Source organism: Myotis nattereri (assembly GCF_964212035.1).
Source record: "Myotis nattereri genome assembly, chromosome: 11".
Classification (NCBI taxonomy): domain Eukaryota; kingdom Metazoa; phylum Chordata; class Mammalia; order Chiroptera; family Vespertilionidae; genus Myotis; species Myotis nattereri.
This window is the reverse complement of record NC_138086.1, coordinates 7,192,456-7,217,600: the sequence shown is the minus strand read 5'-3', so window position 1 is coordinate 7,217,600 and position 25,145 is coordinate 7,192,456. Positions and strand designations below refer to the sequence as shown.

Sequence of the window (25,145 nt, the reverse complement as noted above, 5' to 3'; positions counted from 1 at the left end):
CATAATACAATTAATCTTTATTCTTTGACTCAAGTGAGTGTATTTTCACATGAATTTTTCAGAATTTGTCATAGCAAGGGTTGTTAGGGTACAAAAGTATTAATACTCTTATAAATGGCCTAATATTGAAGGTAAGCTGATACTTTCAAAAACAAAGGCAGATGATCCTGTCCCAAAGCATCTATAAAGTGTTAATATTGAAAACATCTGGTCCTACATCTATTGGAAGAAGATTCTATAGCTCTCATCTCATACAGTGCCCTATCAGGGAGCTCTCAAATGTATCTGTTCAACCATGAGTGGAACATCATCACCATCTAGGAACTGAGAAGCAACCTGAAGTGTAGAGGCTGCATGAGAATGAATCTGTACCACGGGCAGTGCACCCAACTCATAGGACCTGCCCCCCAACATGAGACACCATAAGCCCCTAATGTGTTTGACCACTATTATGTGAGTTCTCTGAGTTTTATCCTCATTCCTAACCCTCATGATAAAAAAAGAGATATAGGTGCAAAGGAGTTTTCAATAAACTCTTCAGATGAAATCTATATTATTCCTATAATTTAAAAATTTGCAAGGTTGTCTAATTTTGACAATTTTACTGGGATTCCAATTGTTGTTCTAGTCTATTGCACTATGATGATTTAACAATACAGTCCTTTGAATCCTCTCAGAGGTATGTTCATTTTCTCAGAGTAATGAGAGAGGGGATGACAAGGTCCTTTGCATTTAGACTTGAAATGGAGAGGACACAAAGGAACAGCCACCATGTTAGGAAAGGATAGCTCAGGGGCCAGTGGGCCAGGCAGGCAGGGAGGAAGCCCATAGAAGTCCCATGCCCAGGACTTGCACACATGTGGGTACCTTGATTCTTTGTAACTATGTATTATGGCTGAGTCCTTGTTCCTGGTGTCTGTCCTGACTGCAATCTACCTACACAGGTAAGGTGGTTCTTGTGACTTGATTCTGACTCTTTTTCCCTACCTTATTTCTTCTTGCTCCTGTATAATCCCCTACTACTTGCCCGAACCTGACAATTTATTTACATACAAAGAGGTAAAGCATCACACAGTAAGACACATTGACTTCTCAAGCCCCCAAAGTTATGAACCCAGTTCCCACCCATCAATCCTCCCATAGCCCCCAACCTGAGCATGTCTCTAACTTAAAGAGACCCCAGGCATTTCAGCCACTTATGAAGACCTATCTTTTACTTTCTTTAGAAATTTTTTTGGGATTTTGCTTTTCCTGGACATCTTTAGTTATTTTGTTCCCTTTATAGTTACCTATCAGCTCCTTGGCCATTTTCAAAAGATCTATTGCCTGGTCTTCCCTGGCTTGGCCAGTTTCTTTGTTATTAAAAGCACAAACTCGCTCCCCACACTTTTTAATTGTCTTCCTAAGAAACTTGTTTTCTGTGTTTTTGCAGTAATCTTTAATATCTCCACCCTCCAGGTCTTCCTTCCGGGTAAAAACCACAATCATGTATTTCCTAACATCTTTTCCGAAGATGGTCTTTAGTGTCGTCATCACCTTTTTGTCTTCGTCAGTGACCCGTCCCAGCTGGAGCACCAGGACAAGAACCGTGTTGCCGTTACTTAAGGGCATATACTTTTGGACCAGAGATGTGTCACTGGACAGCAGACGGACCTCAGGGGTGTCCACAACCACAATGTCCTGCTCAGCCCCTGTCTTCTCTTCTTTCTGGCACTTGGTGGTGACTGGCTGGGCTCCGAGTCGAGAGAGGAAATATGACTTCCCGAGGATGGTATTCCCAGTGGCACTCTTCCCAACCCCGCTCTTTCCCACGAGGATAATGTTCAGGGTCTCTGTCAGAGGAAAGCAGGAAAGAGTTGAGACCCTGGGTTGATCTGAGTGTGCCTTTCAAAGGCACATATTTCAGCCAAGGACACTCAGGGAGCATCAGGGCTGCCTTCCCAGAGCAGCGCCAGCCCCAAGCATGGGAATGGCTTCCTCCAGACAACCAGTGAACTCAGAAGCAGGAGTTGGATCACAGTCCCTGCCCTGTGTTCACCCACTGACATACTGTCATTCCCATCTCTGAATTTGCCCCTTTTTCTGGTGCCTTCTTTGATATTATGGCACCTTGTGAGTGTTTTGTTACTCTTCACCTCCTCACCTGGATCCTGTCTACTCATCTTATCTCTATCTTCTGTTCCTGCTGTGACTATTTATTCTCACTTCAGACTAATGCTAACTGTATCAAAGTCTCCTGGATGTATTTGAAAAATGATTCCATAAAATTACTTTTTGTGAAAAAGCAACTACACATACCATCTGTGGGTTACTAGATGGAGCACGCTAGAAGCCATTTCTCATTATAACCACATTCAACTTAACTGTGTCGTTCATTGATGTCAAAAGGCACCTCATGGCTTTAATAATGAGTACCCACTAACACTGTTCTTTGTGGTATCAATGATGATGAATATATTTCCCTACAGATGGAATTATAGGAATAATATGATGTATATCACATTTCATGTTCCTGGGAGGTTAAAATGTTAAACTTGGCTTCACTGAGCTTGGTCCTTAATGTTCCTCTCATTTTGCTACTGAAGGTAAGTACTGCAGCTAAAGACTGTGGGATAAAGCAAGGCCAGGGAAAATCTGAGATCAAAATGACACTGAGTGGTATATTCATGAAATAGTATACAACTCAGCATTTAATAAAAGACAAGATTGAACTACTGATATGCAACATGGCTGTATCTCCAAAACATGCTAAGCGAAATAAGCCAGATACCAAACCACATGCAATATGAGTGCATTATATGAAGATAAAAAACAGACAAGATTAACCAGTGCCAGTAAAAGTCTGGAGAGTGGTTTCCTTTGGTGATCTCTTGTAAGGGGATGGAAATGAGCCATATCTTTATCTAGATGATGGTCACATATGTGTATATGTGTAAAAGTTATTGAGTTGTATACTTAAGATTTCTGAATTTTACTTTATTTAAATTAAATCGCAATAAATTTCTGTAAAAACCTGCACCACAAAACTGTCTCTGCATATATGCCCTGTTCCTACCACTTCTCCTGTGATCTAAGGTTAACACCAGATCTATGTGCTGAGCAAATGGCAGAGTCAGCAATTCCAGGGATATTCACTGAGTCTCTGTCATCCAGGGTGCCATCCCTGTGGAATGTCAGTAAGCGTCTGCCTGGCAAGCTTGGGAGTGGAGTGAACATGACATGTAAAGAAAGCAGCTGAAATGCAGGAACTCCACACCCTTTTATGTTGCCTTTGGAAAGACACGTGCAGAGTTTAGGATACATCACTAATGACAATCAATATATGGATACTGAGCTTCATCACTGAATTCTGCATAGTAGTGCTCTCAGTGAAGAAAGTGTTTGCTTCCAGGACCAGGATGAAGAGGCCAAGTAGGCACAGCAAGTGAACCCAGTTTTGTAACATTTTAGAGGACAGGTACACCCACAAAGGGTCCAAGACCTTTGCTGGTGCTACATCTACTCAGAAGTGTTAAGAGTTCCCTAGAGACAGGTTGTAGTCATTGATCTGAGCAAGGTCTTCAGGATACATTTTTGCTCTGATTTATCTAGATACTTTCCCCACTTCACTTTGATGCACAACACATTCAAAGGAATTCAGATATGAGCTTAACATAGTTTAAGGATCTCCTTACCATTTGGATTGCCCCTTTCCTGAGATGTAGCTTCTTTCACACAGTCCTGGAAAATAAAGATGGAAAATGATGTATACAGATCTGAAATGTCATCTTTTCACAAAGTAAAGAAATCGAACATAGTATGTAGTTTGGAGTAATTTGATGAATAAGCTGTGGTCAAATAAAGACCATGGTCATGGGCCTTGCTGGCCATTGTAGACTTGTCCATAATGACAATACTGAGACTCTACTGCTTCTGCCACTTTAACGGGTTTCCCAGGTGCATGATGGATCTTGCTCTCACTCAGAGGAGCCCCACAGATGCCATCTACAAGGCATTGTTCCTGAAGCTGTAATTTCACTTCTCTATAGTTCCTAACATTAATTCCTTGTAAAGTCTTCCAGAGTTTCTGCTATTCCTGAAGAAAATCCAGAGACTTCAGGAAACCTTCTGCACTCCCTGGAAGAATAAATGCACTCAGTGATGCCTGTGATGTGCAGTTGAAAGACAAGGGGAAGTGAGGAGATTGGACAACAGGCTCCCCACATCTCTCCAATGCCCTCTTCCATCACTGGCACCCTCAATGTAGAGATGAATCTTCTTCTAACAGAAATCCAGTAACATTTGGGACCTTCCTCATCCATGTGGGCAAATGAAGATGATGACAAAGGATGGATAGCCACATACCTGACATTCCCTTCACCTGCCTGGTAAGCCTTATGTTGATTCCCCAAATTTAAATTTAAAAGGGAATAAAAATGTGAAAACATGATATGCAATCTTGATTAATCTGCTATTCTTAGAAGCTTTCTATACTTTATTTTAACCTTGTCTTTGTTAAGTCTCCATGCCAGCCACGTTCCCTGCTTTCTAACCTGGACTGACACAAAACCATTGATACTATCAATCATCTCTCTACCTGGGGCTCTCTCATTTCACTCTGGTTGTTAGACTTTCTTCACCTCCTACATCCCACCAAAATTCTTTCATGTTTTTTTAAAATCCAAAGGATTGTTACCATGCAAATGTATATGATCTAAAATTTAATAATTTTAACATCTCCAATCCACCAGAAAATAAGTTGTTAACTCATATATTCTTCTATGTTTTTCTATGTTTATACAAACACATAGGAGCATATACAAACACATAGAAAGATTTATTAGGCTTTCTATTCTGCAATAAACTTAATAACATGTCTGTAAGTCTACCAAGTAGATTTAATTTATTCCATTTGCAACCATTTATGCTAATACAACCATTCCTTTATTGATACTGGCTATTTCTGGTTTTTCTATTTCAAAATAAGCAGTGATGACTGTCCTTGTCCTTGCACCTTTATATGTACTTATATTTCTCTGTCTGTATATTAGAATAAGAACTTTCACTCCATCTTTGGGTTATATTAAATCTTTAATGTCTCCTTAACTTATTTGAAACTCATATACTTCTATAATTATAATAACAATCATAATAATAGCAGCTAATAATGATTGAACATTAACCCAGTTTCAAGTATTTGCAGATTACTTTGTAAGCAAGTCACTTAATCCTTACAACAATCTCTAAGATACATATTATTATCTCCATCTTACAGAAGATGAAACTAAATTCTGTCCTCATGGAGTTTGTGGGTAGGCAACCATTGCAAATACATCTGGAGGAATCACTTGATGTTATGGTGACCATGTGAGGAGCACCAATAGGGCTGAGGGGCTGAGGAAGCTCATTCCAAGGGACAATCAGGAGGATTCCTTGAGGAAGTGAGTTTAAGCTAAGGTGATGGATAAATAAAAACAGACCTGGTATAAGGGATGGGAAGTGTCAAAAGATATAACTCTAAAAGTTTGAAGCTCTAGCGTGGACGTGAGTATAATTCATGGACTAAAGGGGAGGCTGGTGAGACTAGTACATAGAAAGCAAGGTAGAGGGTTAGGGACCAATCAGGTCATCAATTCTGAACTTGACCTGAAGATCAGCAGGAAGTTACTAGAGCATTTTAAATAAGAGAGTGCAGCCAAAACCGGTTTGGCTCAGTGGATAGAGCGTCGGCCTGGGGACTGAAAGGTCCCGGGTTCGATTCCGGTCAAGGGCATGTACCTGGGTTGCGGGCACATCCCCAGTAGGAGATGTGCAGGAGGCAGCTGATCAATGTTTCTCTCTCATCGATGTTTCTAACTCTCTATCTCTCTCCCTTCCTCTCTGTAAAAAATCAATAAAATATATTTAAAATAAATAAATAAATAAGAGAGTGCAATGTCCAGGTTACATTGCATAAACTCATTCTGTACCCTTTCTCTTCTCTGCTGACAGCACTGTTCCTTGTTGCCATCAAAGAAGAGAGAGAGAGAGAGAGAGAGAGAGAGAGAGAGAGAGAGAGAGAGAGAGAGAGTTCAGGCCTAGAGACAAGAGAGTACGTGAATTCAAAACTCTTGAGCCTCAGTGTCCTCATCTGTAGAACATCTGTGCATAAAGTTGTTATGAAGGCTAAATCAGTTCATGCATGTGCCTTAAATTTAGTAAGTTTTCCCTCTCATGGCCATCAGATTTGAATTTAATACACATCAGATCTAAGAAGATTCACTGACACAAAGGCCCCTGTGCTGAATTTTTGCTTGTCTTAACATTCTCTGGCACTTATATTTACAGAATTCTCTATACCAACATTCATTTAGTTACACTAACTCAATAACTGCTTTGTTTCTTATTATGCATAAGTTAAAGTATAAGCTCCTCAGAGGCAAAAGCTTGCATTCCTTAGCTTTGAATACATTCTTCATTCAAGTTAAAAAATTAAAGAAAATGTCACTCTGGCTGTTGTGTGTGAAATGGATAGATGTGTAAGGCCCAAGAATGATTGAGGGGACAGTTGTTAGTAGATTATTTGTAAAATAGTTCAGGCAAGAGAGAACGCTGGATTGGACCAGATGGTGGTTGTGGAGGTGGGGAAACGCAGGTAGTCCCAGGTGCATGATCACACAGACTTGAGGATTTCTTGGACAGCAGATGCTAGCTGTGGTATCAAAGTGGACTTCTGGGTTTGAGTTTGAAAAGCATGGTGAGAAGCACAATCATTTACTAAGTTGAGAGGAAAACAGAAATCTTACTGTTTTAAGAGGGAAAACCAGAAGTTTGGACATGTTAAGTCTGGGATCCTATAAAAGAGCCCAGTGAAGATACCAAGTAGCAATTGGAACTCAGAGGAGAGACCTGAAATAGAGCTACTAATTTGGAAACTGTTAGCAATAGACAGAGATCAAAGCTGTAAAATGTGGAAACACCTAAGGAAGAGTGTAAAGAATTGAGAAGAGTCTAACCATGCCCTGCAGATGCCAACTTTTAGAGCTCTTCACAACAGGTTCAGCAACCACCAGAGTGGCCAGAAAGGTGTTGTGGGTGTGTATGCAAGAAGAGGATAGTTTTATTGAAGCCAAGGAAATCTAATCAGTCATTTATGTCCAAAACTATGAGGTGTATGCTGGAAGCTACCCACTGTCTATGCTATCAGGAAAGTGTAAACAAGGAACCCAGAATGCTGATGAACATTGAGCTCTGGCAAGGGCCAAAGCTAAGCACCAATTGTTTCGTCAAGACAATGGTGGCTCAAGCAATTTCCTGACCTAATAGTCTCAAAGTAAATCTTTACTAATATTTACTGACCTTTAAAATAGTCTGCCTTCTACTGTAATTGCCTGCCTGACTAAGGTCTCTATGTGTATCTAAAATTGAATAAAATGCTGGCAGGGCCTGGGCACCATGAAGCCTTTCCTCTTCAGAAAGTCTCTCCGCCTGGCCCCCAATTTCCAAATTCATATTTCTTGTCCAGTCTCATCATTTGCACATAGCACCTCTCCAGGTCCTGAACCCAAGCCACACAGGACATGGTTATCACAACTTTCACATCTGGCGCTTCGACGAGGAACAGCTGGAGAAGAAGATTCACCTGATAGGTGAGGAAAATTCACCGGATAGGTGAGGAAAAAATCACCAAAAAGGTGGGGGAAATTCACTGCATGCAAAGCCCATGCCAGCTGCAGAAGTCACGATCTCTAAGTAGGGTGGGAAGGTCTTTTTTAACCAGGCTAATGGGGCAGAATTCAGTTAAAAAGGGAGAAACTTTAGTGTAGACTTTCAGTTTGAATGCTCAAGGATAAAGGAATTAAAGTGTCAGAAGGTATTCTCTTACAGTTTTGGCATGTTATTATAGAACATAATCCTTGGTTTATGAAAAAGGTACATTAGATATTGAATGTTGAGGAAGAGTAGATAAGAACTTGAAAAAAGCGCAGCAGCAGAGGAAAAGCTTGCCTCCAAATTGTTTCTCCTTGTAGAACATGGTATTGCATTTGCTAGAGCCTTTTAGAGAGGCAAAAGAAGATAAACCTCCTCCCCTTGCACCCTCCACTCCTAAAGAGGAGGAAAAAGAAAAATTAGAACAATGGCCTTTCTGCCCCACTCCACCTCCATGTCCTGATCCTGAAACATTTAATTCACCATTAATAGAATCACCTGTGCAAAGAGCTATCGAGAAGGATTAAAGGACACGACAGAGGAGAGACTTGCTTTTCCTATTATACAGGTAGCTGACCCACATCTCCCAAATCATATAATAAGACAGCATGAAAAATTTACTTTAAAATGATAAAGGCCTTGTGTGAGAGCATAGTACAAAATGGTCCCACAAAAAATGCTCTAATTGTGGAAAATACAGGACATTTCAAAAAAGAATGTAGGCAACCATGAACACAAGGTGGCATTCAAGGGAAAGGTGTGAACATTCCGCCTCCTGATTCAATCAACACAGATTCAAATTCTTTATATCCTAGATATTAAATAGGAAATCATTGGGCACTTGTCTATTAATTATTGTATATCTGTCTTTGTTGTTTATTGTTAGTTTATTAAGCACACATTGAATTTAATTTAATTTAATTTAATTTAATTTAATTTAATTTAATAGAAAAGAAACATAGTTTTCCAATAAAGTTTTTGAACATTGCTAAACTTTAGAACGTTGCTAAAATAAATAGTAAAACTTATTAAATATCTAGGTATTTTAAAATAACAAAATACTGAAGTATTAATCTAACTTTGCCTTGTATGAAAAATCTAGGGGACAGAATTGAACCTATTAATTAAATATGTCTTGTATTTTTGAAAATGTAAAGATATTATTAATCTAATAAATGCTAAGTATTTAACTTGCCACCTAAAATTTGAGGCTTCTAAAGTTTAAAGTTCAAATTAAGTTAGAAGAAATTCTATGGTTGTAATAATAAAATGCATAAAGTTTAGACATTCATTCTTGGGAAAATAATTCTTATATTTTCTCTGGAGGAATTAATAGTTCAAAATATAATGTAGTCCTCATGTGTACTATGTGTAGTAAAATTTCAACCTAGGATATAATATTTTATATGATCTAATTAAAATAGGAGGATTAATTCTATGGTCTGAACCAAATTTTTAATATAAAAACCAGTTTAAATTTAATTGATATTTTTTAGAATAATTATAAAAGTATATGATATAATCTTTGGGGTATATACACTAATAAAAGAGAAACATGCAAATTGATGTCACTTTGCTATGCCCACCAGCCAATCGGATGAGTATGCAAATTAACGCAACAAAGATGGCAGTTAATTTGCATATGCAGGCACAGAGCAAAGACTGAAGGCTCCGGCTGGCCTGAAGACTGAAGACTGAAGACTGAAGACTGTAAAGGCGTGGCTTCTCCACTGCAGCTGCAGCAGAGAAGCCAAGCCTCGCTGTGGCTGGACCAAGGGCCTGGGTCCTGGGTGCCAGAAGAAAACCAGTGCCAGCAGCCAGGGGAAGGAAGGCCTGCACGAATTTTCATGCAACAGTCTTCTAATATATATGTATGTGTATATATATATATATATATATATATATATATATATATATATATATGATGGTTTTTCCAAGTTAAATTTCAAGATTTTAATCAAGAGATGACTTTGGGACATTCCAAGGGCCCTGGAATGATTCAAGGATTTATTCTCCCTTCTTAAAAGAAATATTTTTGAGTTAGGCCAATCCAATATACTTGAAATTACGTGGAAAGCTTTATCAAATAAAAATGAATAACTATATTTTACTTATATACATATATTTTAAATGTTACAAAGGTTTTTTTTAATTTTTAATTTTTTATTGTTTTATTGCTTAAAGTATTACAAAGGGTATTACATATGTGTCCTTTTTTTCCCCCCGGCCTTGACAATCCCCTGGCCTCCCCTACCCCCCAGTGTCTTATGTCCATTGGTTATGCTTATATGCATGCACACAAGTCCTTCGGTTGATCTCTTACCCCCCTCCCTCCTGTTTTTAATCTCTAAGGAGGGCAAGGCAAGATTGCTGAATATTTCTTAAGCAGAACCAGATTATTCAGCAGAGGAATTAAAAAAAAAAAGCCTCAGGCAGCCTGCTTTTCAAATAGGCTGGGGGATAGGGCAGCATCTGTACCTCATAAATCAAATATATAAATTTGCTTACTTTGCTTTTTCAATAAAGATGTCTACTTTAATTACTTAATAAATTAGATTTTTATAATATAATCAAGGTCTCATATAAATTCAGTTATATGAGAAGCCAAAATGTTAAGCAATTGTTTCTAGTAAAGTCCTCTGAAATAGTTCCTGAGACCTCCCATACCCCTCTGTGTATGCAAATAAGCACTATCCAAAAAGAATGCTGTTTAAAAGTAAATTTTAAGCTTAATAAAAAGGAGAAATTTAAAATTTTTTCTGCTACTACTTACAAAGTAAACTAAAAGTTATTGTTCAAGCATTAAATCTCACCATTAATAAGACACCATAAGTAAAAATAGAGCCACTTTTATTGGAATGTATGCATGGCAGCACTGGTCAGCATTCGAAAAGCAACCAAGTTGTTGCTCTGTTTAAAAGAAAAAAGTTTTTAAAAGAAAGTCCCTAAATGTAGCTTAAAGGTCATTCTGGGAGGAAATAAAGGGAAATTCCCTTCAAGTATTTAGAAACTGTCATTAAAAGTCAATATATTAGGCCTTAAAAAGTAGAAATACAAAAATAATTGCCTTAAAACCTTGAATGACTTTTTAGAAGTTGTTAAAGGAGATTAATTGGTTAAGACCTTAGCTAAAAATCTCTATGGAAGAAATGACAAATTTGTTACTCAATTAAAATGATTCAGTGAACCAAGCTGTCATTTCCAGGATTTTGTAAAAAGTGAAAACTTCAGCACACTGCAGGATTTCCAAAAGCCTCTTAGCTTCTGCACTTGCACCTATTTAAAACAAAAAAGGTGGTGGGGGGAGGGGGGGAGGTTATGGAGAAATCGTCTGTAAGTAGACTACACCAAGACTTAATTACTTTAAATTTTTTCACTTGTAATGCCGATGGCAGGACACCAATGGAAATATACTGGTGTCAGAATAAGCCAAAGGAAATGGTCTGGTTAAATGGAAAGATCTCGATTCTGGTTTATGGAAGGGCCCTGACCCCGTTAACATTTGGTTGAGGGTACGCTTGTATATTTCCAGAAAACTTCTCCAAGCCCATGTGGATTCCTGCAAGAAATATTAAACTTCAACATGGATCTGAGGTAGGAACTAGCCAGGTTAATGAGGACCTTGCACCTGGAGCTGCACCTTGCAACTGTAGACAGTCGACTACCCCAACCACAGATAGCAGCAGCCCCAAGCAACCCACTGAAGATAAGGACTGGGAAGAGAACAGGCAGACCACAAACAGCCTGGAGGTCACCTGGGGATTGGTGAAAAAAACTGTCCAGAAAGCTGAGTGAATTTTTGAGGAAACTAAAACCCCAAGGATGCATGAGAATGTCTTTCTTGTCATACTAGCAGTCATCAGCTGTGCGGTAATACTAGTGGGGACAAATGGGAAAGAATATTGGACTTATGTTTCTGACCCTCCATGGGTAAGACCCCTTAAGTGGGCTGATCCCCGCCGAATGTAGTCACCAATAATACCAAACACCTTGGTCATCCAGGAGGACCACGGGTGGGACAAGGAAGTATATGGGCAAAGTGTAATTACACGGGTGTCACCACCCAGCTTCCCTTTTGTATGACACAGAATCAAACCACTGCTCCTGAGTAGAACTAAAGAGAGGCTTCTGGCTAGCATGGACACCAAAGAGGGGGAAGCAAAAGCCCCCATACAACTACTATCACTACTTACTCTGGGGAGAGGTACAGAAAATGTAACTTTACTAAGACACCCCGCCCCCACTAAGCCATTATGTAAAAATTTTTATGAATGGCACCCCACTGAGGAAGAAATTAATTGGCAAGACTGTTATAGTGACTACCCCTCCAGCAGCAAACTTAATAACAGTTTTTCCTTTGCGGATTGGAGCCCCTATGGGTCTGCGTACAGTAACAATAACACCCGAGAATGGAAGGGGACCGCATCCTATCTTTATGCTGAAGCCACTCACTCCATCTCATGGCATGGAGGAGGATTTGTTAGATCTCAATTACAACATGACAATTGGCCCCTACAAAAAACGCAATGGAAATTAGCTGCTGCACTTGCACCTATTAAATGGTATAGTTTTAACTATAGCTTAGATAATTCCATTCATACCTTATGGGGAATTCCCAATAAGACAGTATTTGCCACTACCTGTTTATTTGATCTGTTTGTACTCCTCTCAGACCCCATTCAGATGTGTCTTAATGCTATAAGCCATCTGTATGAGGTGTCATGCACAGGCTGCATACTATCCCATTGTATTAATTCTACTGTACATTCCAAAAGGATTCCCTCATGATTTTAAAGCAACCTGCTTTTGCTTGGGTTCCTACTAACCTAACCGAGCATTGGGAATCTCATCAAACCTACCAACTGTTGCATGATCTGATAAAAATCTTAAAAAGACAAAAAAGATTTCTTGGAATGTTAATTGCAGGAATCTTTGCCCTCATAATGTTACTTCTGTGGGCATTGCTGCTTCATCCATGGTACAAACTGTTCAAACTTCTCAGTTTGTACAAGTTAAGGAAAACATAACTAAGACCTTGTCTATACAAAAAGAATTGACAGCCAGTTTGAGATAGAATTATCAGTACTAAAGTCTACAGTCTTGTGGATGGGTGATAAAATCCACAACTTAGAGCAAAGATTATCTTTGCAGTGTCATTATAATTTTTCTCAGATTTGTGTTACCCCCATTCCCTATAATAGTACCTTACACCCTTGGGAATCAATAAAAAAATCACCTTCTTGGTGCTTCAGGTAAAGGTAACACAACCCTTGATATTTTAGAATTACAACAGCATATTGTACAATTATCCCAGGCAAAGTTACAAACTAATTCCTTAGATGTTTGGCAACAATTTAAAAAGGACATGAAAGAATTTAATCCCTTCCACTGGATCTCCTTACATTTGCTTCTCAGCATAACCACTATTGCCTATCTCATTCTTGTTCTTATATGTTTATTTCTAGCCTGCAGATGCAGAATGAAGAGTCTTACAAAGACTCGAACCCTTCGGGCAGCATTCACTTTTCAAGATTTATTAAGGAAACAAAAAGGGGGAGATGCTGAAAGCTACCCATTGTCTATGCTATCAGGAAAGTGTAAACAAGGAACCCAGAATGCTGATGGACCTTGAGATCTGGCAAGGGACAAAGCTTTGCACCTATTGTTTAGCCGAGACAATGGTGGCTCAAGCAATTTCCTGGCCTAAAAGTCTCAAAGTAAATCTTTACTAATATTTACTGACCTTTAAAATAGTCTGTCTGCTACTGTAATTGCCTGCTTGACTAAGGGCAATATGTGTATCTAAAATTGAATAAAAGGCTGGCACGGCCTGGGCATCAATGAAGCCTTTCCTCTTGAGAAGTACTCTCCTCCTGGCCCCCAATTTCCAAATTCATATTTCTTGTCTAGTCTCATCATTTATGCGTGACCCTTCTCCAGGTCCTGAACCTAAGCCATGCAGAACATGGCTATCACAACTTTCACAGGTAAAATCAGACAAGGATGTAAATTTATCCATTAACTTACCAATGAAGTCCAAAGGATAATATTCAAAGTAACCTACTATCTGGTGCCTTATCTTTTCAGATTATGGATAAATATCCCCTTAAACAAAGCCTAAGAACCTTTTCACTTGACTGTGCCCATCTTCATCCACTCGATCTACACAACACAGAAATCCTTGGAAACCTTAATGTGAATTCTCACCTGGGATCCATTGCCTTCATTTCTGAAGTTCACATGGTAGGGGTTTCTGTTCTCATGCACCAAATGTTTGACCATGCTGAGGAGCTTCCTCACATGGCTGTCCTTCTCAGCTGCACCTGCCTTATTGTTGAAAGTGCAATATCGGTTTCCACAGTTTTTAACCAACTCTCCAAGCAACGTGTCATGTTGAAGTTTATCTTGTATGGCGTCATCCCCCAAATCACCCTCCTGAGTGAAGATGATAATGGTGTACCTTTTGGCTTCCTCTCCAAACACCTCCTCTATGCCCTTTATTGTCTGTCTGTCCTCCTCATCATAGTGGTCAATGGGGATCACCAGAAGCAGGACATGCAGGTTGGGGGCAGAAAGCTCCAAGCAGTGTTTAATGTTGTCTTGCTTGTCTTTGGCACAAGCTTTTGAGGAGAAAAGGTCTGGGGTGTGGATGACCATGACCTTCTCCCCTACTATGGCCTCACTCTCTCTCTGACGCATTTTATATTCCATCTTCTCACTGAATCCGGACAAGAACACATCTTTGCCCAGAATATTGCTTCCTATGGCACTTTTTCCTGCACCATGCTTTCCTAAGAGGAGAAGCTTCAGTTGATCTGGGGAGCAGCCCTGCTCCACAGCATCCTCCTGACTCAGACATCTGCTGGTCCTGTTGGGACAAAGAGAAACACAGAGTGAACAAAAAAACAGCAAGAAAGTGTATTCCTTTTTGACTCAAGTTCCCCTTCCCCCAAGAATTTAGGCTACTGGACTTGGACTAGACTGGAACAAGGAATAATATTTACCAGGATATTCTCTGCATGGTTGTTTGTGAAATAAGCCCATGCTGACAAATTGTCAACACTGTGGACTGGCTAAACTAACAAGCCCTTTCTTTATACACATTGCCCACTTTCATGCTGGGAGACACCTAGATACTCTCTATGATAGACAGAATAATGTTCACCCACCAGGTGTCCATGTAGGAGTCCCAGAATCTGTGAGTGTGTTGCCTTTAGTGGTACCAGGGGCTTTGCCAATGTTATTGGGATCTTCAGATGCAGAAAGAATATGGGATAATTCAAGATATTTTAAGAGGTCTTTATAAGACAGAGGCAGATGGGTGAAATAGGTGAAAGGATTTAGAAGTAAAAATTAGTCATAGCCCATGGACAGAGACAATAGATAGGTGAAAGCCTGAAATGGGGAGGGAAATAAATTGAGTGGGGGAAAGGAGGGAAAATGGGAGACATCTGTTATACTCTCTACAACAAAGTAAATTTTAAAAAAGGGGAGGCAGGAGAGTCAGAGAGAGAAAAAGAAGATGTGAGGATAGAACTATGAGGGCCAGAGTGTGAGAGAGATTTGAAAATGCTACCCTGCTGGTTTTGATGATGAAGGCAGACTCTACAAGCTGGAAAAGGCCAGGAAATGGAATCTCCCATAGAGCCTCCAGAAGAATCACAGTCCTTCACAATGCATTGATTTTAGGACTTCTGAGCCCTCGAACTAGAACTGTAAAATAATAAATGTGTGGGGATTTTAATGATTGAGTTTGTGGCAATGTGTTACAGCAGCAACAGAAAAGGTATACACAGCCTCACAGTAAACCTTCCAAATAGGGGTGTCCATGTGACCCAGATGTAGTTTATGACAGTTGGGGGAACATTTGGGAATTCTTAAAATACTATGTGTTCTTTTTTTATTAGTATAGATTGATTGAATCTAGAAAGAGAGAGGAACCTGGCTGGTGTGGCTCATTGCTTGAGCATCAACCTTTGCACCAGGAGGTTATGGTTGGATTCCAGATCAGGGCAATTACCCATGATATTGGCTCCATCCCCAGTAGGGGGCATGCAGAAGGCAGCCAATCAATGATTACTTCTCATCATTGATGTTTCTCTCTCTCCTTCTCCTTTCCTCTCTGAAATCAATAAAAATATATTTTAAAAAAGGAGAGAGAGAGAGAGAGAGATCATTTTTTTTTAAAGTTCCTTTTTTTTAATATATTTTTTATTAATTAAGATATTACATATGTGTACCCTCTACCCCCCCCCCCTCCCGCTCATCCCCTCACCCCCCCGTTGTCCGTGTCCATTGGTTAGGCCTATATGCTTGCATATAAGTCCTTTGGTTGATCTTTCCCCCTTGCCCCCACCCTCCCCTACCTTCCCTCCAAGGCCCGACAGTCCAATCAATGCCTCTCCATCTCTGGATCAGTCCTTGTTCATCAGTTTATGTTATTCATTATATTCCACAAATGAGTGAGATCCTGTGGTATTTATCCGCTCTCCAGTTCCATCCATGCTGTGGCAAATGGTAAGAGTTCCTTTTTCTTCTTCCTCTTCTTAAAGAATACCTTTCAGCATTTCATATAATGCTGGTTTGGTGGTGATGAACTCCTTTAGCTTTTTTTTATCCGTGAAGCTCTTTATCTGACCTTCCATTCTGAATGATAGCTTTGCTGGATAAAGTAATCTTGGTTGCAGGTTCTTGCTATTCATCTCTTTGAATATTTCTTGCCCCTCTCTTCTGGCCTGCATGGTTTCTGTTGAGAAATCAGCTGACAGTCGAATGGGTACTCCCTTGTAGGTAACTGACTGTCTTTCTCTTGCTGCTTTTAAGATGCTCTCTTTATCTTTTGCTCTTGGCATTTTAATTATGATGTGTCTTGGTGTGGTCCTCTTTGGATTCCTTTTGTTTGGGGTTCTCTGCGCTTCCTGGACTTGTAGGTCCATTTCTTTCACCAGGTGGGGGAAGTTTTCTGTCATTATTTCTTCAAAAAGGTTTTCAATATCTTGCCCTCTCTCTCCTTCTGGTACCCCTATAATTCTGATGTTGGTACGCTTGAAGTTGTCCCAGAGGTTCCTTACACTATCTTCATATTTTTTGAATCTCTTTTCTTTTTTCTTTTTCGGTTGGGTATTTTTTGTTTCTTTGTATTTCAAATCTTTGACTTGATTCTTGGGATCCTCTTGTCTGCTGTTGGATCTCTGTAAATTATTCTTTATTTCAGTCAGTGTATGCTTAATTTCTAGTTGGTCCTTTTTCATGTCCTCCATGGTCTCACTATACTCCTTGAGGGATTCATTAAATTTATCGGCGGTTTCCATAAAATTCTTGAAAAACCTTATAAACATGGCCTTGAACTCTATATCCAGTCGTTTGCTTTCCTCCATTTCTGCCATTTGTGACCTGTTTCTTTATCTCCACATTTTGGCTGCTTCCCTGTGTTGATAGAATGGCCCTGCGCGCCAGGTGTCCTGTAGGGCCCAGTAGCTCAGCCTCCCCAGTTACCTGGGGTGGACACTCTTGGTGCACTCTTGGTGCCTTGGTTATTGTAGGATCACTGGGAGGAATTGACCTCCAGGCCGATTGGCTGTGGGAATCAGCTGTGTCTGAAGTGGGAGAATGGTCCCCCTCTGACCACTGGGTACAGTGGCTCCTGGATCTAAGGAGTTGCTAATTCAGCCCCTGCCTGAGGCCACACAGCAGGAGCCACGAGGAGGCTCAGCTGTGAAGCAATGCAAGCCGCTGCGGGGCCTTGAGCCTTCTCTTGGAAGTTCCGGGTCTGCCTGGCTGGGCTGTCGTTAGGTACATTCACATGCAAAAGTCTCTGCTGCAGCCTGGGTGGGGCAGGGTCTCAGAGAGTCAAAGGGAGGAGAAAGCAGCTATGGTGATTCTCCGCTCCCGGAGTCGCGCGTCTCAGTGTCCCGGTAACGGCTGCAAGCACCTCTGAGGGAAAGCGGCCCTCAAGTTCGCCCGCTGCCGCCTGACAGACCAGCTTCACCCCGTATGAGTCCTGGGTCCCCAGAGACTTCCCGGAACCGGCGTTCAGAGCAGTCGGGAGCTTGTGATTCAAAAAGACAGCCGCGTCCTCAGGTGCCACCACCTTTCCGCGCACGCGAGCCACCGCCGTACCTCTGCACTTCACCTCCGCAGCTCCTCTGGCTCTCAGCGTGCTTTTCTTTTCTTCTAGTTGTAGAAATTACACTCAGCCAGCCTTCCTGTTGTTTTGGACGATGTTTGCTCCGTCCTTTGGGGTATTTTTCAATTGTTGTGTGAGGCGACTATTTCCCGGTGTTTATCTATGCCGCCATCTTAGTTTCTCCCGAGAGATCAATTTTTTGTTCCACTTATGTATATACTAGAATCCCGGTGCATAAATTTGTGCATGGGTGGGGTCCCTCTGGGTGACCTGCAGGGATCCGGCCGAAACTCGCAGGCAAATGCTGCCTGCATCTCCTACCTGCCTCTCCTGCTCATCCCAATCCCACTGTGCCTGCCACGGGCTCACACCCTATCAGTCCTCATCCAGAGAGGCTCGTGCTGGCTCAGCAGTGCTCACCAGTCATAAGCCCTGCATTGGTGCCCTCACAAGGTGAGTGGCCTCTGGGATGGAGCTGAAACTGGCTCTCCAACATCCCCTAAGGGGTCCTGGATTGAGAGAGGGAGCAGGCCAGGCTGAGGGACCCCACTGGTGTACAATCTGGCCTGAGGAGGGACCACAGAAGGGCTTCAGGGCATGTCCAGCCCATCACACTCAGTTTTGATTGGCCAGACACCAGCAGCAAGCTAACCTACCAGTCAGAGCATCTCCCCTCTGGTGGTCAGTGCACATCATAGTGACTTGTCGACTGGTCAACTGTCTGCCCCCTGGTAGTCAGTGTATGTCATAGTGAGTGGTCAACTGTCTACCCCTGATAGTCAGTGCACGTCATAGCAAGCAGTTGAGCAGTCTTAGCATATTATTAGCATATTACACTTTGATTGGTTGTTCGGTTGTTCTGCCATTCGGTCTATTTGCATATTACACTTTTATTCTATAGGATTGGTTGCTTCTGTATGTGTCCTGAGGGGAGATCAAACACACAACCTTGGAGTATGGGAATGATACTCTAACCAACTGAGCTACCTGGCCAGGGCTGAAAATACTACTATTTTCTTGATCACAGGGGCAGAGTAAAGCAGAGATCTCCTGTTGTCACCCTTTCACCCTTCTTTTTGCATAAAATTTAAATGTGATGTCTGGAATTGGAGCTGTCTCATGGAATAATAAAGTAACAAATAAGAAGACAAGTCAACATGCACCATTCAAGCCAAAGGAAGGCAGAATAGAAAGATAAAAGGATTCCTAATGACATCACTGAGCCAGATCTCTCTGCAATCACCTCTTTGTTAAATGAACACATAATATTCTTACAATTTAAACTGTTGCTACACCAAGTGTGATTTGTAGTATTGCCACCAACTGGATTCTTAAAGAAATGCAGTATTTCAGGCCCTTCCCCAGACTTGCTGAATCAGAATCTGTAATTTAACAACTTCCAGGTGGTTCCCATGAACATGCAAGTTTCAGAAGCACCTTTAGTTAAAAATTAGCATGCCTGAGTCAGAATCTACATAAAGAGCCAAGTTTCCCAGCACAGTCTACAGAATAGTCAGCCCATCAGATATCAGGTGCCTGTATCTCCGAGTCTGTCCCCACGCTCCCTGTTGTAGCCATTGGTCTCGGTCTATTCATGAACCACAATGTCTTCATTACTAAAACCATTATGACTTAATCAGCATAACTTTAATATAGATCTTAGTTAACTGATTGGGCAGGTCTCAACACCTTGCTATTGTTCAAATGTGTCTCTCTATTCTTGGCCTTTCAATCTTCTAGAGGGCTTTTAAAATCAGTTGTTATTTTCTTTAGAATATCCTGTTGAAATTTTAAATGCCAGTGATTGAATTTGTAGCTTAGTTCAAAAAGAACTAACATCTTCATAGTGTTGTAATCCTCTTCATTTTTCTTCTTAATAAGTTTAAAATATGTGGTTTCTTTTTGGTCCATAAATGAAGAGAGATGTTTATTAAATTTAAAACTGTATTGGGAGCCCGGTTATCTTTTTACTTATTTCTAGCACTTTTAGTTTCTGGTCAGAAGACATCTCTATAAAATATTTGTCATTAGTTGAGGTTTACTTTTTGACTGAATAATTTTTGTAAATGTTTCATGTGGGCTTGTAAAGAGCGCATAACCTCTAACTGTGGGTGTTTTTCACATTCAGAGACCCCACCTTGTGTCTTGCACCTTGGCTCCAGATGCCCAGGATGTCCAGTATGGTCTTGCCTGCACCCCTCTCCTCCTGTCCACTGGCAAGATTCCTTCCTGTTTGTCACCACTCCACTTCAAATTCACCTCCACAGGAAGGCTTTCCTGTATTGTCCATATTGAACTGATCATTGGCTCTTTTCTGGGCACTGGAAATAACATTATTACTGGTCTCCCTGCCTCCAACCTCCTCACAACAAAAAACAGATAATATCACTCATCGGTCCAAAGTCACTAAAGAGCTTCCCACCTATCCAAGGAACTAGTAATAGGCCAAGGCTTTATAGTGGTCCAAGACCCCACCTAACTGGGGCTTTGGCTGCCCCCCGACCTTATCACCCACCCACCTGGCTTTGTCACATCAGTCTCCTTGCTGTTCCCCAACATGTGACCTTGGGATTTTGTGCTGGTTGTTCATCTGAGCTACGACAGTCTTTCCCTGACTTATGTAAGGCAGGTTCACTTCCAATAGGTCTCTCCCATATCATCTCTGTGGCACAGGAGGCTTTCATCTGTCACCTTATATTTGAGAGCACCCTGCTCCCTGCACCTCCCCAGCATTCCCCAACACCCAGCTCTGTTTTTCAACCCAGCACCCACTGCTACCACCTTTCACATTGTGTCTTTATTTGCTTAAGACTTTCTTTTTATCTCCCCACCACTAAAGAGTAAATTCCACCAGAATGGAGACTTGTCCTGTTTTGTTCACTCCCGTATCTACAATATAAAGAAGGCATTTGATATATCCTTGCTTATGATCCAGTAGATTCTTTTTGGCTTACAGAACAAAGAAATGCAGCTGAAGAAAGTGAATAATGAGAAAGGCACTTTTTTGTGTTGTTATTTAATAGTTCATACCAATTAAGAGCACAGTGTCTTGTAAAGAATGCTATAGTCTAACCATTACACTGTACCCCTAAAACCAATACAAAATAATATTAAACATAAACTGTAATTGAAATAAAAGAATAGTATATTAAGAAAGACTAAATAAAAATTTCAAAAAATAAAAAGATCAAATAACCAGTTGACTATTTTTGTTTGGTATGGGTAAATGAAATGTAATCATTTAATTTCATCATTATTGATGAAAATACTTTTGTCTAATAGAACAGGGATGTGTAAAAAAAATAATCTATGCCAGCCCTGGCCCAATAGCTCAGTTGGTTAGAGCATTGCCCTGATGTGGATTTGATCCCCAGTAAGGGGACATAGAAAAACAACCAATGAATGCAACAATAAGTGGAAATTTAAAAAAATGGATCTCTCTCTCTCTCTCTCTCTCTCTCTCTCTCTCTCTCTCCCCATTCTGTCTCTCTCTCTCTCTCAAATCAATTTAAAAATTCCATTCCATTGTCAGAAACCATTAGTATACTTAGCCTATCATTCCTCCAAAATTTTAGTAAGATATAAAAATTGGAATATAAAAGCTTCGTGACCTCAAATAAAAGGACACCAAAGTATCTGTTTGGGTGAATTCTCTCCTAATGAAATCAACACAAACCTGAGAGCGAGAGCAAGAGAGAGAGAAGAGTAAGTGGTCTACTGAAGGGAGAACCCCAGTGGAAGGGAGGAATCAGAAGTGATAGGAAAGGCCTTGATCAACCCTCCTTCAAGAAGCCCCACCAGGAAGGACAAAGACTGCAGAGGCGAGGAGCCACCCATCAGGGTCATGGACAGATGCCTGGGCTCTTCTCCAGAACCCTCTGGACCCCTTTTACAAGACTCAAGAGGGAAAGACTCCTCAGCCTGAAAACCACACCCCACAGCTGTTACTCTGGGGAGAAGGAGAGTCTTTATAGCCTAAGTCTGTCGATATTGGACTCTTCTAAGAGCATGTTCTTGCCCTCACACACAGCCATATAAAGAAACTCTTACCCTAACTCCTTACTAATAGTCCCCATTATTTTCATTATAACATTGTTTCCATCTGATATTATTTACTGTCTGCTTTTTAATTTTCTCTCTATTGTCCTTAGTATGAAACTCCATAAGAGCAGAGACCTAGCCTGTCTTATTCTGTGTCCCTGGGCCTGGTATGGGGCCTGCCATATAGTACAGGGTGGTCAAAAATTGATTTACAGTTGTCCATATGGAAAATAATACAATAATTCATCAATAATCATACAAAAATAAACTGTTTCTCATACTCATAACTGTAAACCTACTTTTGCCCCACCCTATACATGCACAATAAATGGTGTTAAATGAGTGAGCATGAGTCGGGGTGAGGAAAGGAAGATAATGAGTTTTTACAAGTGTAGAGAGCGGCTGCAGTGATGTTACCTTGACTAGTAAAAGAGAAGTAACTGTATGTTGTATCCTAAGCCAGTGAAATGGTACCATTTTCCTACATTAATTATAAAACCGACTCTAATGGGTAAATAAGCGGAGACTTCACGCAGGTCTGGAAGAGAAAGGAATTTCTTGTCCACATGAGCACCACTGTTTTACGTGGTTCCCAGCATAGTGGACATAAATAATGTTGCTGAACTCTTTCCAGGCCAGGACACCAGACTGAATCAGGATTGTTCTCTTTCTTTCTCCCTTTAGTCTTTCTCCACACATACAATTGCCCAACCTATACCATTTCCACCCAGGCATACAGAAAATACTTTTAAAGAAAAAGGAAACCAAAACTCCCTCCTTCACTCTTTCCTTTAAAACCTACAGTTCCCCCTGATCATCTCCCAGGCCCTCTGGAGACCCCACCAGAGCAACGGAGAGAAAAAGACAGAAAGCTTTCCTTCAGAACTCCAGTGTCACGACACAGCCCAAAGGGGACCCGGCTTCAGGCATCCACACAAAACTTCCAGGGAGTCCTCCCACACCAGGTGGTTCACAGCCACTAAAAAGGGGTCAGAAAGCTTCCATAGCTCCTCTGGGGGGACTCAGTCCAGCCCACAGGTCAGTCATGGGGAAGAAGTGAGAGCATTCATGGGTGAGAACCCAGGTGGGTTAAATGTGGGTGACATCAGAAATTTTATTTCTGCAAACATTGACCACCCTCAGTGTTCAGGCACTGGAATCCGAAGGGTGCAAAGGTTTGAAAATATTAGAAAAGTGAATGTGGGAAATCAGGGTCCAAACCGCCAGCCTCACAGTGGTGGCTGCTGGAGACACAATCCCAAAGTCAGGAGATACTCAAGAGTGGACCCCCATTCATTTTCTTTTTCCTCCCCCTCCCACCAGGCCTTCATCCCAGCCTTGGGGGGAGCATGCCATCTAGACAGGCCTCCTCTGGGAACCTGGGAGCCTCTGCCCCTTCCCCCAACCTTGGGGCTGGGCATATCAGTGCCGAATAAGGAGGAACCATCCCAGAGGCCCTGAGATCACGCCCTCCAAGTGGCTCCTGTCCCCTCTCTGGGTTGCCATCCTGGTTCGGTGTAGGCACATATGTGCACACATGTACCTTGGTCCTGTCTCCTGGATTGTCACAGTCCCAGAACCTCCACCTCGGGCCTGCTCCATTGCTCCGTGGGTGGAAGCAGCTGCTAGTCCCTCTCAGGCAAACAGAATCCAAAGGGGGATGTGGGAGGAGGGACCTGAGGAAGGAAAGCAGGGCGGGATCAGCTCTGCAGGATCTGAGTCTTTCAGACAGTGTTTCCCAGGAGGCAGATGTTTCTAGATATGGGTTTCACAGCCTCGAAATCACAAATGCAGACACAGGGGAAGTTTAGAATTAGTGCCCGGTCACAGGGTGCACGTCAGAGGCAGGCGGGGTCAGGGAGGGGCAGGCACACGCCTTCCAGGGTGCAGCTGCAGAATGGAAGGCTAGTGGGCAAAGGAGAGAGTCTGGAGCTCCTGCCCCAGGCAGAGCTGTAGAGGATCCCTAGAGAAGGGTCATGGTGCTTAGGGCCCAGCAGGCTGTGTGGGTGGCTTCCTGCTCCTGGGGCAGAAATCATGTCATCTTTAGAAGCTTTGAAGAAGACATTGTTCCACCACCAGCTCCCGACTTCTATCCACCCTGAAGCAGCCTTTTCAGTGTCCTGTAACAAACTCTCGACTCCTTTTCCAGAAAGATGTCCCTAGAATCCCCAGCCTGAGTAACCCTGGCCTTCAGACTAATGCTGCTCCAAAGGCAAATAATTCTTTCCCAGGGCTAGTAGAGCACTTCAAATGCTAGAACATTTATGTTTTCAAATGGCTCAAAACCCCTTTGACAAGAGGTAATAGGTCATATGACAGAAAGGAATTGAACAGGGAGCAAGACTTTTTCAAGTTTTTTTTTTTTTATGGTAAAAAACAAAAAAACAAACAACAAAAAACGAAACAAAACTTCCAACACATTAAATGGACCATCTTAGCGATTTTTATGTGTAATGTTCAGCCTTGTGAGGTATGCTCAGTGGTTGTGCAAAGACCTGAGAACTTGCCCTACTTGTTTTTCTCAGTGGTTAGAGCATTTGCCCCAGGCCAAAGAGCAGGTTCGATTCCCAATCAAAGGCACATACCTGGGTTGCAGGTTTGGCCCTTGGCCCTAGTCAGGGTGTGTGTGTGAGGAAACCAATCAATGTGTCTCTCTCACATCAATGTTTCTCTCTCTCTCTCTCATCTCTATCTCTCTCTCTGTTTGTGTTTCCTCCCTTGCATTCTCTCTAAAAAAATCAATGTAAAAAATTATCCTCCAGGGAGGATTAAAAACAACAACAAAAACAGTTGAAAACTTGTTCTTCTAACACTGGGACTCCACGCCCATTAGATACAATTCCTGTCCCCCAGTAACCACCTTCTTACTTCTATTTCTATAATTTTGATGACTTTAGATACTTCATACTGGGGCAATCTGTCCATTTTGGACTGGCTGTTTTGCTTAGTGTAATGTCCTTGGTGTTCATCCATGAGAGAAGACTTGTAATTGGGATGCCAGGACTGGTCATTCTTTGAATTTGAGTTCACACTTTTATACCAAGCTTGATCTTTGATAGTCAGAAGTGGTGCTGAGCCTTCTGAGATCTGGAGGAAGGAGAAGCAGGCTTGAGGGACTGCTCTGTCCCCAGGGGCCACCTTCTCTATAATCTGGACATCCCAGGAAGTCCAGAAGAAATAATGTCACTGCCCACCAAGGGCTTGGGGTTAGGAGCTACCCCTTGGTGGGACACTGACAAAGCCTCTCCCAACTCCCTACCCGTTTATCTCCCTTAGTAAGGGGGACCTGATTCTGGAAGGCTTCCATTGT

The 25,145-nt window shown here is 41.5% G+C and overlaps 1 protein-coding gene across 1 annotated transcript; it reads right to left on the bottom strand.

Moving 5' to 3' along the window:
* Nucleotides 1-23,598, bottom strand: LOC308527374 (GTPase IMAP family member 8-like). The gene is made up of 4 exons (XM_081102680.1): nucleotides 23,379-23,598; nucleotides 13,876-14,536; nucleotides 3,675-3,720; nucleotides 1-1,832 (listed from the first exon to the last, which is right to left on the bottom strand). The coding sequence occupies exons 1-4, from the start codon at nucleotides 23,435-23,437 to the stop codon at nucleotides 1,207-1,209; spliced, it is 1,392 nt and encodes a 463-aa protein (XP_080958806.1). The 5' UTR covers nucleotides 23,438-23,598; the 3' UTR covers nucleotides 1-1,206.
* Nucleotides 23,599-25,145: the final 1,547 nt, after the last annotated feature.

Bases quoted from the DNA above. Each gene is read 5' to 3' on its own strand.
- LOC308527374 (XM_081102680.1), bottom strand. From the start codon at position 23,437: ATGGAGCAGGCCCGAGGTGGAGGTTCTGGGACTGTGACAATCCAGGAG. The intron at 14,537-23,378 runs GTACATGTGTGC...TTGTCCCAACAG, and splicing joins ATCCAGGAGACAGGACCAAG to GACCAGCAGATGTCTGAGTC. The intron at 3,721-13,875 runs GTGAGAATTCAC...TTTATTTTCCAG, and splicing joins ATGAAGGCAATGGATCCCAG to GACTGTGTGAAAGAAGCTAC.